The sequence below is a fragment of the Bos taurus genome, chromosome 25, assembly GCF_002263795.3.
Source record: "Bos taurus isolate L1 Dominette 01449 registration number 42190680 breed Hereford chromosome 25, ARS-UCD2.0, whole genome shotgun sequence".
In the NCBI taxonomy this organism is placed as follows: domain Eukaryota; kingdom Metazoa; phylum Chordata; class Mammalia; order Artiodactyla; family Bovidae; genus Bos; species Bos taurus.
This window is the reverse complement of record NC_037352.1, coordinates 1,125,664-1,137,622: the sequence shown is the minus strand read 5'-3', so window position 1 is coordinate 1,137,622 and position 11,959 is coordinate 1,125,664. Positions and strand designations below refer to the sequence as shown.

The following is an 11,959-nucleotide window of genomic DNA, read 5'->3' as shown; positions in this document are numbered from 1 at the left end:
GACACAAGGAGAGCGCGGGCGCCATCCCCAGTCGCCGGGCATTGACGTCGAGCGAGGGGCTGGGCGGCGTGTTAGTTACCTGCTTTGAGTGGATTGCAGGTCCGCTTGGCCGGCCCTTTCTCGCGGGGCTGTGTCTGCCCTGCGGCTGCACCCTCCAAGTGGCCCTGCCCCGGCCTCGCCCCATCGCCCCTGTGGCCCCGTGCCCTTGGCCTGGCCACCCCTCCCACCGAGTGTGGTCCTGGCCTCCAGCCTCCCCGCTTGGGCTCCCTGACCAGAGGATGGGTGATTGCTTCCAGGCCACCCCTCCCACCAGGCTAGGGGTTCCCTGGCTGACCCAGCGGCCAGCAGCCACTCCCCCGACGGGCAGAGGGGCGTCCCTTCGGGTCCATCTGAGAGTGGGCAGTTGGGGCGGCCTCGCTGGGACAGGGAAGCTGAGGGCTCGGGTTCCACCGGCAGTTGGGCCGTGAAGTCAGGAGGTTCTGCTGAGGAGAAGGTTCCGGCAGAGCCCCGCTGTCCTCCAACCTTGGTTTTGTCCCAGAAGGAGGGATGTGAGGGCAGGGGCAGCCTCTTTGCGCCCCACGTGCTCCCCTGACCCTGGAGCTTCTGGCTCTGACTCCCCACTGTGCCCTCTGCCCCTCACCCTCACCCCCGGGTCCGGATCTGGGCCGCCGCGGGGCGCGAGGCCCAGGCCTCCTAGCAGCAGGCCGGCCACAAGCAGGGCTGCAGGTGAAGCTGTGAGTGGCGGCTGGAGCTAGAGGGACTGTCTGGGCAAGAGCTTCTGTGTCCCGTGGGACCCCCGGCTACCCTCACAGCCCTGGCGGCCTTGGGCTGGCAGCCACTGTCCTGCTTCTGCTGTCCAACGCTGTGTGTCCTCAAGTGGGGCCTGGACCTCTCTCAGCCTGAGCTTCCTGTGTGGACGGCGGGATCCAAGCCCTCCCTGAGCCTCGCTGTGTACCCAGTGGGATGAGCCACGGTGAGCGCAGTGGGTGCCTGCGGCAGGGTCTGGGGTCCATCTGGGAGCAGCTCCCCGGTCAGCCCCAAAGGCGAACCCCAAGGCACCTTCTCGTAGAGTGGACAGACAGCAGCCCCTCATCCGAGGCCTCACCGCCCTCCCAGCTGAGCACCGTTGCCCCAGAGGACCTGGGGCTCCTGGAGGAAGAGCTGGCCAGCCCCGAGCCCCTGAGTCCGGAGGAGGTCTCGGAGAAGGATGCGTGCAGTCGCCTGCAGTCCGAGGCCTCTGACCTGGAGCAGGGCACCCTGAAGCGCTGGAAGCAGCTGGAGCAGTGGTGAGCCCCTGGGGCAGGCGAGGGAGCCTCATGGTCAGTACCACCGCCCCACACAGACGGCCGACTCGGCCTGCTCCTCGCCCCCCAGGGTAGCCGACCTGCAGGCTGAGGTGGCGTCCCTGCGGGGACACCGGGCCCGCTGTGAGCATGCCACGCTGAGCCTGCTGCGGGAGCTGCTGCAGGTGCGGGCCTGCCTGCAGCTGCAGGACACACAGCTGAAGAGGCTGCAGCTGGAGACACGGCGGGTGGCTCCAGCCCCCGAGAAGGAGGCTGTCCAGGTGGGGCGTGTCCCGAGGCCTGGGGGCAGCGCCTCCCCAGAACCTGAGCCCCACTCAGCCCAGGCCCAGCACCCCGACAACCCCCGGGGTCGGGCTCCGAGGCCCCGGCTGCACTCAGCCCGTGTCTCCGCCTCGCAGCTCCCTGGCCCACAGCAGCAGAATCAGATGCAGGCTCTGGACAAGAGGTACCCCCCCGTACCCCCCACTCACAGAACAGGCCTGGGGGAGGGAGAGGGCCTTTGGGGAAGCAGCCGCTGCTGCCCGGCCAGCGTGGGCCCCAGCCCCGGGCTTTGGTTCCCTCCAATGTGGCGTCTTCTCGGGTTAGCAAATCCATCCACAGCTCCTCTCCGGAAGGCCTGGTTGCTGGAGCCCGGGAGCCCAGGAAGGGGGCTGAGGCTTGGCCAAGCCCCCACCCTGAAGGCTGCCCAGCCTGCTCCTGGCCACTGGGCGGGGCCCCAGGCAGATGAGCCTCTTGTGTGCCAGGCTGGTGGAAGTCCGGGAGGCCCTAACCCAGATCCGGAGGAAGCAGGCACTCCAGGACTCCGAGCGGAAGGGCGCTGAGCAGGAGGCCAGCCTCAGGTGGGCCCCTCGGGAGGCGGTCTCTGGACCTGATAAGTGGTCGTTGGGGCGTCCCATGGCAGGGCAGGTGTCCCCCCGCCCTGGGTGCCAAGCTGCTGGTTGACAGGAGGCCTCAGAACCCCTGTGGACACTCTGTGGGGAAAAGAGACTTGAGCCCAGGGTCCCCACCCCACCCCTCCGCCGTCATCGCGCTCACAGGGAGCCCAGCTCTTACCATCCCGGAGTGGGGGCGCAGGGGGAACACGCGCTGGGCTTCTGGCCTCTCGAGAGCGTTTACCCCGGCGGGGTCAGACCCCCTGCTCTGCCAGCCCATGGATCAGTCTCCACCCCCTGGATACAGGCTCAGGCCTGAGAAGGACTTGATGTCCAGGCCCCCGCAGCATCCCTGGGGCACCCCAAGGCCCTCCGGCTGGCTGGGCTGCCGTCACCTACAGCCATTGCCCCCAGGCTGTCCGAGCTGACTGGGAAGCTGAAGCAGGAGGAGCAGGACCGCGAGATGGCCTGCGGGGCCCTGCAGAAGAGCCAGGAGGAGGCGGGCCAGAAGGTGGACCATGAGGTGACCAGGATGCAGGTACCCAGGAGGCCCACGCTGGGCCCAGGCATCTGAGCGGCCGACGAGCTGCCAGTGAGCTGGCCCACACCGGATCCCTCCCAGCCGGCGTCTCCTCCGTCAGCGGGCTCTTCCTTTCCCCGGCTCTCCTTTTGGTTCTGTCCACGTGTTTGGACCTGGACCAACCCCCAAGACCCACGCTGTGCACTGTGGTGGCCACTGGCCATGGGGGTCTCTGCATGTCGGCTCCTTGGTCATACGAGCCAGGCCACAGTGCCCTGTGGCCACCTGTGGTCAGCGCCTACTGCCACGGTCACGGCCACGAGACAGAGCACTTCCTCCCCTACAGAAAGTCCATCACGAGCGCCTCCCCGTCCCAAGGGACCAGCCCCTGGATCTGGAAACAGAAGCTCATACCCTGAGGCCCTTCCCCACCCTCCACCCCCGCACATGGACATGCATATCCCGGTAGGCCCGCTGCTGGGCCAGTGCGCGTGGCTTAGAAGGTAGGGCTGGGGCCGTGCACTTCTGGCCTAGCCTTTGCAGCTCTGCAAATAGAGACCAGGCCCCGCACCACGTCCCCAGCTGCTGCTTGCATAGCTCAGCTGCCCTGCTGCCTGCCGCCCCTGCGTGGCCCTGTGGGAAGGTGGTGTGCTGGCCCCATCGACAGGCAGGCGCTCCGGGCAGTGTCGGGGCCCAGGGTTCCCCATGCCTGGCTGGCCCACCGCCTCCGTAGTGTGCCCCAGGGCACTGAGTGGGCTCCTCGGCCTGTGGTCGTCTGTCTACTGTTGCCCACGGCTGCTCTGGCGCAGGAGCCACGAAGCTGGAGGGTTGTGACAGAGACCCTGGGCCCATCGACCCGAATGTCTGCCTCTTGGTTCTTTGCAGAAGCAGCTGAGCCCGGCTCTAGGTCAGCTTGCATGGGGCAGGGAGGCACGTGCCGGCCAGGCACACCTGCCCTGGACTAGGGGCGGCCCTCCCGGCCTTAAAAGGAGAGGGTGCCTCGAGCCTGTGGGCGTGTCGGGGGGCGGCGCTGGGCGGGGCTGCACCCAGACCCCTGGTGAGGCAGGAAGGGAACAATGGAGGGAGAAAGGGGAAGGGCCTCCTCCCTGGGCCCGGGGGCAAGGGCAGGCAGTGTACGAGCGAATGTGTGTGTGTACATGTGTTTGCGTGTGTGCATCCATGCTCAAACGGGCACCAAGCTCCTGGCAGGGGTGGGATAGGTGGCTGGTCTGCAGCGTCCCTTGGCCCGGGGGTCTGGGGGTCACTGTGGGGACCACGTGTGTCCTGGGCCCCTTCATAGCCCTTGGGGACCAGGGCCCCGCCTGCCCACCTGCCCACCTGCCATCCTCTGGAGGGCGTGACGGGCCCGGCTCTGCAGGTGTGGGGACCAGGGCTGCCTCCGACAGAGAAGGCTGGGGAGAGCACAGCATGGCACTGTGGGCGAGGGGGCGGACGTGGGGGATGCCCACTGCCATGGTGACCACATGGACCCCGCCCGCAGGCCCAGATGACCAAGCTGGGGGAGGAGATGAGCCTCCGCTTCCTCAAGAGGGAGGCCAGGCTGTGCGGCTTCCTGCAGAAGAGCTTCCTGGCCCTGGAGAAGGTGGGCGCCTGTGGGGGTAGTGGGGGTGGCCATGCCCCTCACGCCCCAGGCTCATGGCCACTGGCCGCTGCAGAGGATGAAGGCCTCGGAGAGCGCGCGGCTGCGGGCGGAGAGCGCCCTACGGGAGGAGCTGGAGGGCAGGTGGCGGCAGCTGCAGGAGCTGGACACGGAGCGCGTGCGGGCCCTGCAGGGGCAGTGCCAGGTGGGGGAGGGGCAGGGCCAGGGGGAGGGGCAGTACCAGGTGAGGGGGCGGTGCTAGGCAAGGAAGGTGGGGACGTTGCCAGGCAGCAGGGAGGCGCAGGCCCAGTGAGGGGGACGGGCAGTGCCAGGTGGGTGATGGAGAGGCCAGGGGGGTGGCACAGCATGTGCGGGCCCTGTGGGGGCAGCGCCAGGTGGGCAGTGTGCCAGGCCCCCTCCACCCGGCAGCAGGAAGAGTGCCACCTCCTGGAGCAGTGCCGGGGCCTGGACAAGGCCGTGGTCCAGCTGACAGAGTTCGTGCAGCAGAACCAGGTGTCGCTCAACCGCGTCCTCCTGGCTGAGCAGAAGGCCTGGTGGGTGTCCGAGCGGGCCCTCAGGCAGGGCAGGTGTCCTCCTAGCATGGTGCCCCAGGGCAGAGGGGCGGCCTTGTAGTGGGGGCTCCCCTCAACACCCCAGCCTGCTTCGCAGGGTGCTCTGAGTGGTAGCAGAGGACACAGCCCAGTCCAGTAGCCCCTGGGATGACGCCCATCATCTCGTCCCTGGGGCCTCCTGGAAGGCTCTGAAGCCAGTGGCCCTAGTCCAGTGCCCGGGGTGGGGGCCAGCCTTGGCTGGAGGTCAGTCTCTCTCAGTGACACCCACCCCCAGGGATGCCAAGGGGCAGTTGGAAGACAGCCGGGCTGGGGAGCTGGCCACCTACCTGCAGGAGAACCTGGAGGCTATGCAGCTGGCCGGCGAGCTGGCCCAGCAGGAGACGCAGGGCGCCCTGGAGCTGGTGAGGCCGCTGGGCAGGGGGCGGGCTCACAGGGTCCCCCTTCCAGGCGGGCGGCACACTCAGCCCCACCCCCTGCAGCTCCGAGAGAAGAGCCAGGCCCTGGAGGTGTCCGTGGCTGAGCTGGTCAGGCAGGTGAAGGACCTGAGTGACCACTTCCTGGCCCTGAGCTGGCGGCTGGACCTGCAGGAGCAGACGCTGAGCATGCGGCTGCGGGAGGCGAGTACCCGTCCCGCCGCTCTGGCAACTGGCCCCACGGCCCCGGGCCCAGAGCGCACGGGCTCCACAAAGCTGCCAGCACAGCAGCCTCCTCCCAGGGGTTCTTTGTCTTCTTTTTCTAACAGCTTTATTGAGGTTCAGGGCACACAACAGTCCACCTTTTCAGAGTGTGTAATTCCGTGGTTCTTCGTGCGTTCGGAGCTGTACAAGCACTACCATGGTCACTTCTAGAACCTTTCCTTCCTCTCTGAAGGAAACCCCGTGTGTCCGTGGACACTCCCAGCCCCAGGCAAGCACTGATCTGCTCCCTGTCTGTGGATCTGCCTGCTCTGGACGTTTCACATAAGTGGGACCGAACACCCCGTGGCCTCTGTGAGCATCTCTCACTGAGCATCTCTCACTGAGCGTCACGTGTCTGGGGCCCATCCGTGCTGTGCGTCAGCACCCGCCTCCTTTTCTTGGCTGTGACATCTCGCCGTGGACAGACCGCAGCTTATCCACCTGTCCGCTGATGGGCACTGAGCTGCTGCCCTTCGGATGCCCTCAGTCCTCCCGTGAACACACGTGTGCACACATGATCACCCTTCGGCGGTGGGGCGGATGTCTGTTTTCAGTGCCTGTCTACACAGGCTTGTGAGCCACTGGGGCAGGGAGCCAGGCCTGCCGTGTGCCAGGCCAGGCTATGTCCAGTTAGTGTGGACCTGCTCAGACCTAAGGAGGGTGCCCCAAGCCCTCCAGGAGCTCTGCTGTGTGGGGGTGACTGTGTCGGGTCTGGGTACGTGTCCATCTGTCCGCCCCTCCCCCCTCCCACTCCCTCTGGGCTCTGGCCCTCACTGGTGCCCCCCCCAGACACAGAGTGAGTGGGAGGTTGCAGAGCAGCGGTGGCGGGAAGGCCTGACGCGGTGTCGAGAGGAGGCAGAGGCGCACCTGCGGGAGGTGCAGGAGCGAGTGGACCAGCTGCCCCAGCAGGTGGGTGTGGGCCAGGCGGCCTCCCCTCCCACTGTGCCAGGCCGTAGCTGCCCGCCCGCTCCACGTTTCAGATAGAGGCTGTCACCGACAAGTGCGTGCTTCACAAGAGCGACTCGGACTGCAAGATCTCTGCCGAGGCCACAGCCAGGTGAGGCCCGGCTCCGACACGGCCAGCAGGGCCTTCGGGGCGGGGCTGCCCCCCCAAGCAGGGCACAGTTGTCTTAGCATCACCTGCGGCCTCCCGGGTCTCCTGACGGTGGGCGTCCTCCCCAAGCCCCTGCCTCTGTGGCTGCCCCAAGCCCTTCCCAGCCCCACCTGGCCCATCTTTGGGCTTGGGTCCTGTTGGGGGTTGCCTTCCCCCTGTCACCTCCTGGGGACCCCCCGGTGCCCACCAGAGAGGTGGCAAGGCTGAGCACCCCTGCCCCTCCCAGGGCCTCCTCCCTCCACCGCCCTGTGTGCCCCCGTGGGCTCTCCCAGAGCCCAGCAGCCCCACCTCTGTGCCCACAGAGAGCTGGCGGTCGAGGCCGTGAGGCAGGAGCTGGCTGCCCTGCTGTCCTCCGTGCAGCTGCTCAGAGAGGGCAACCCCGGGCGCAAGATCGCCGAGATCCAGGGCAAGCTGGCCACGGTACCCAGGGCCTGGCACACTTGGCAGGGGCCGGGGCCACGCAGACCTCCCCCCACCAGGGAGGCTCAGATCCAGGACAATGTCTGGCGGGTGGGGCAAGGCCCATGGAACCAGCCGTTCTGCTGCTGGCTCTGCATACCTCAGCCTCTGAGAGTACCAGTAGGGGCTCCTACATGGACCTTCAGATGCTGGGGCACGTCCACAGTCACAGGGGAGAGAGCGGCCCTGAGAACTGCCGAGTCCCGCCTTGTCACTGGGCACAGTGATGCTGCCAGCTTCCACCCAGGGGCCAGGACCCTCTCGTGGGAGAGCCTCCTGCCCCAAATGGCTGGGGTGGGGCTGCCGCCCGGGGCTGCAGACTCCCTGCGTCCGTGCGTGGCCATGAATGGAGGGCCGTGTTTAGTTTCAGAACCAAATGATGAAATTGGAAACCAGCATCCAGGACAACAAGACCATCCAGAATCTCAAGTTTAATACAGAAACCAAGCTGGTGAGAGGCGGCACCCGTGCTGGCCGCTCCCGCCCCCCAGGCCTGCAGGGGGGCCGCCCGTGCCTTCCTCTGTGCGGGGCCTGACGCCCTGCTGCCCTCACCACCCCCAACCCGGCCACCTCCTAGCTCTCCTCTCTGCGCAGCCGTTTGTCTGTCTGCGTGTCTGGCCCAAGCCGCATTTCCCGGCAGATAAGGCCCGGGTTTGTCCAGAGGGAGATAATCCCCGCTGACAGGCCCCTGTCTGGTCCGACTCCCGCGTCCACAGCGCACGGAGGCAATGGCCACCCTGCAGGAGAGCGTGCTGCGTCTGTGGAGCGAGGAGGGCCCCTGGACCCCGACACTGAGCAGCAGGAGGGGCCCCATGTCCCTGGGGCGGCAGCAGCTCTTCATCAAGGACGTGGCCCCTGACGACGTGGTCCCCATGAATCGCTGGGGCGTGTATCAGGCCGTGAGGTGGGCAGCAGGAGCCACCTTCCAGAGCGCCTGCAGATCCGGGTTCAGGGGAGGCCGCAGGGCAGGGGATGGAGGTGAGCCCCGGGCGTGAGCCGTGTCTCGGGCAGGTGGCTACAGTGGAAGGCGGCTCTCGTGAACCTGGCAGCCCGGCAGATGTCCAGGAGCGCGGCCTTGGAGAAGCCCCTTGTCCAGAAGCCTGCCCGCCAACTCTCATCCCTACCTATTCCCCAGAAATAAACGTGCCGGCCCCATTCCTGTGCGAGTCCAGAGTTCCCTCCCGGGGGGGGGCAGGAGGCCCTGGGCAGAGAAAAAAACCGAGAGGGTCTTTCCGAGACTCCCAGAACCCCTGTTCCAGCCAGAGCCACCAAGCCCAGGCCCCACAGCTCCCCAGGGCCTCCTGCCCACAGCACCACGCCCCCCTGGGCCTTCGCTCCACACCGAGACGGCGCCCACTTCCCGCCCCACCAGAAAGCCCTCGGCCCAGTAGCTGGCCTTGGCCTGCCGTGGGCACCGCAAGGAGGGGCCACCCTGGGGCCAGCCGAGCGGGCAGTGCAGAGGGTGGCCCTACACCGCTGGCTGGAACCTTGGGGGCTGGCCTGGGGGACATGGGACTCACCCACAGCATGTGGACTCAAGCCCCCACCTCCGAGGGGCTGCAGCTCCTGCCCTGCCCTCCCTCCTGTGGGCAGAGCCCCTGGGCAGGTCCGGCCCACCCCTGCCCTGGCCTGGGGAACCCCCACCTGAGCTGGTCCAAGTCCTGGTGGCCGCCGTGGCTGGGGGTCCCCTGGCTCCTTCCAGTTCAGCAGGAAGGTGAGTCTGGATGCCTGGAGCCCTCGGTTCACCCCCACTGACCCTCGACTGATCACTAGGCCTCGGCCAGCTGCACCCCCTCCAGGCCCGGGGCACCCGTGCCCAGCAGCTCGGACCCGGCCTCTGCCGACCAGCTGGCCAGCAGGTCACTGAAGTCAGGTGTGCCGGGGTGCAGCAGGCCCAAGGGGCTGGGTGCCGGCTCCCTCCAGAAGGATGGGGGCAGCTTCCTCTGGGTCATTGGGGTGATGTGGCCGTACTTGCGCTCCAGCCTGAGTCGCCGCCCACTCACTGCCTGGGCACCAGGGCACTGCCGCAGCCCATAGTCGAAGAGCTCGGCCAGGGGCCCCAGCAGCGGTGGCCCATCCCTACCAAGGCCTGGCCCGTGCGCCTGCCCCTCGGGGCATCCTGGGGAGCAGCCCCCGGGCTCGGTGGCCTCACGGTTTTCTGGGGGGGTGCTGCGGGCTGGGCGCACCAGATCGGCGCAGGAGAGCTCCCTGGCCAAGCTGCTGGCCGGGCGGCCGTCAGCGTAGATGTCACAGGCGTCAGGGTCCTGCCCCCGGTCCTTGCGGCCGAAGTACCGCTGGATGTCGCCGCTGATGAGCTCCGAGAACCGCAGCAGCTGCAGCGGAGTCTCCGGGCTGCTGGGGTCCAGGGGGGGATCTTCGGGGGCCCAGCCTGGGGTGCAGAAGTTTGGGCCATGGCCCTCTGGCCCCTCGGCCTCCAGCTCCTCCTCTTCACCCTCCTCCTCCTCAGAAGTATCTGGGGGCTCCGGGACTGGGGACAGGAAGGGCTGGAGGGCCGGCAGGGGCAGCCGGAAGTCACAGAGCGGCCGGATGACCCCCGCGGCCATCTCCTCCTGGATTGTCAGGGCAGCGGGTTCCGGCTGTGGAGGAAGGAAGAGAGGGGACAGGGTAGCAGGCGGGGACCCCAGCCGAGCTAGGGGAACGGCCACTGCAGGCTTGGGGCGGGTGCCGAGCTCGGGGACGGCTGATGTCTGGGGAGAGACGAGGTGGTGGCCCGCGGGTGGGTGGGCGCGGCCGGAGGGGGCGTGCGGGCCACGGTCACCCCGAGGGGGCGGGTTCATCCTGCCCTGTGGGCTGGGGGCCTGGCGACAGTGCCACTGAAACAGCACCTCAGAGACGGGAGTGGGCCAGGGGGCAGGGAGCCAGCTGGGCTGGGCTGTGGGTGGCTTTGGGGTCTGGAGAGCAGAGCGCTGTCGCAGCGCAGGGTCGCTGTGGCCCTTGACACACAGGCTGGCTGACGCGGCATCTGCCCCGGGGCGGGGTGGGAGCGGGGGACCCCTTTGGTGGCCCCCATGAGTGTCTGTGGTTGGCAGGGTCCCCCCGTCCCTGAGGTGCCAGTGCTGAGCCCAGGAGGCCGGGCCTGGCCACCTTGACCCAGCTGTTCTGTCCCTTGAAGTCTGGGGGATTCAGGGGCTGTGACGGTGACTCTGGGGGGCCTTTGGGGGAAGACAGAGCCATTTCTCCACCCCTACCACCCCAGGCTTCCCTGTGCTCTCTGGTTCGGGGTCACCTCGAGTGTTCCTAGCCTGAGGCTAGGTGTGGGGAGGTGGTGCAGGCAGGACTGGGCAAGTCACTGACAGGTTGCAAGCCAAGGGGGGCTGCGGGCGGGGTCGGGGGTGCAGGGAGCTGATTATGAATGTGGGAGGCCCCCACCCCGGGACAGGCCAAGCTCCTCTGCTTCAGGGAGGCAGGTGGGCCAACCCTTGGCCAAGAGGCCTCCTGGTGGGCGCCCTGGCAGGGGGCAGGAAGAAAGGGAAGGGGGTTCAGAGACGGAGGAGGTCCCAGCTTCAGGAAACCACGCTGTGCGTGGGGGAGGGGCGAGGAGTCGGAGTCAGGGGAGCTCCCCTCTGCTGCCCCCTGCCCCTGCTGTCTGCTCACAGTTCTGGGGTCTCTATTCCCCGCCTGGGTGTCCCGTGGCCCCAGTGCTGGGGTACGGATGGCCGCTGGTGGGGAGCCGAGCCTCGGGTGTCTGTCTCCCCCTGGCCTGGTTTTGTCCTCAATGGCCCAGCCCTCCCCACCCTGCTGGTGACCCCTCCCCGTGGGTGGATGGTCTGCAGAGACCACCTGGGCAGAGGAGCCCACAGTCTTCTTCTGCCACCCGCGCCCACCCACCACCCAGCCTGGCTCCTACCTGCCGCGGCCTGCAGCTCCCACTGGGCAGGCCCACCTCCACCTGGGCTCAAGCGTTTATAGCCGAGCTCCGTGGCCGGCCAGGCCAGCAAATATTTGATGACTGCATTGTCATCGCAGACTGGGCAAATAGAGCCCGTTTGCTTTAGCGCCCGGCAACCAGGGTCCCGCGGGGGGAGCCTCAGCCTGCCCGGGGACGGTGGAGTGTTTGCCGCTCGCCCAGCTGGCTCACACCCGGCCGAGGACCCTTATCTCAGCGCTGATTGGGGCCCAGACCCAGCCTTGTCAAATAGGCGGAAAATTAAATTTCATGCTATTTTGACTTCTGGAGTAGCCTTCTCTAGAGGACATCCTGCCTCCGCAGCGTCCTGGGTGAGCAGGCTCTGGGCCAGGGACCACCAGCCGGGCTGCTCCCGCCACCTCCCACCGCTCCAGAGCGGCAGGTGCACGTGCGGCAAACCCTGAGGAACCCCCGCCACCCCCGGGGCGCCACCCTTGGCACCTGCTTCTCTGGCATCTGGGTCCTCCTCTGAGGGACGTGGTAGCCCCTTCAGCCCCGGGGGTCCCGCCCAGGGGTGTCCTCCCCGCGTCTCCAGGGCGGTTACAGTCGACACCGCGAGCAGGACCCCAGAAGGCCTGGACCCCGCCAACCCCCGCCCAGGATCCAGGCCCGGACCCCAGCATCTTCGCGGGCCGTCCTCCCTGCCCCCTCCATGTGCTGCTGCACTTGCGTCTGGGGCCGCCCAGCCAGTTCCCAGCAAACCAGGGGGCTGAACAGAGCTGGGGGAGCCTCTCACAGCCCTGGAGGCCAGAAGCCTGAAGTGAAAGGTCCTGCCCAAGGCTCTATCGAGGAGCCCACCCGCCCTGCTCCCTCCTGATCCCAGGCTCCCAGCCTCCCAGCCTCCGCTCATCGCAGGGCCACCCCACCCCACCCTGTGTCATGTCCGAGTTTCCCTGCTCTTTCGAGAACACCT

General features: G+C 67.8%; 2 protein-coding genes across 4 annotated transcripts; one reads left to right on the top strand and one right to left on the bottom strand.

Moving 5' to 3' along the window:
• The first annotated feature begins 488 nt into the window (after positions 1-488).
• On the top strand, positions 489-8,275 carry CCDC154 (coiled-coil domain containing 154). Of its 3 annotated transcripts, none has more exons than XM_059881485.1 (17): positions 489-973; positions 1,070-1,286; positions 1,375-1,564; positions 1,703-1,749; positions 2,048-2,143; positions 2,591-2,714; positions 4,198-4,299; positions 4,373-4,501; positions 4,729-4,850; positions 5,143-5,269; positions 5,348-5,485; positions 6,335-6,454; positions 6,526-6,602; positions 6,962-7,079; positions 7,483-7,569; positions 7,835-8,022; positions 8,130-8,275. In XM_059881485.1, exons 1-17 carry the CDS (start codon positions 964-966, stop codon positions 8,257-8,259), a joined length of 2,022 nt encoding a protein of 673 aa, XP_059737468.1. In that variant the 5' UTR covers positions 489-963; the 3' UTR covers positions 8,260-8,275. The 3 variants fall into 3 exon arrangements, with proteins under 3 accessions (XP_059737468.1, XP_024841058.1, XP_059737469.1); XM_024985290.2 differs by having other exon boundaries at positions 4,726-4,850; XM_059881486.1 differs by lacking the exon at positions 4,373-4,501 and having other exon boundaries at positions 4,726-4,850.
• A 38-nt stretch (positions 8,276-8,313) lies between these two features.
• Positions 8,314-11,675, bottom strand: PERCC1 (proline and glutamate rich with coiled coil 1). Its single transcript, XM_015460241.3, has 2 exons — positions 10,987-11,675; positions 8,314-9,715 (listed from the first exon to the last, which is right to left on the bottom strand). Exon 2 carries the CDS (start codon positions 9,680-9,682, stop codon positions 8,888-8,890), a length of 795 nt encoding a protein of 264 aa, XP_015315727.1. The 5' UTR covers positions 9,683-9,715; positions 10,987-11,675; the 3' UTR covers positions 8,314-8,887.
• Between the last annotated feature and the right edge of the window lie 284 nt (positions 11,676-11,959).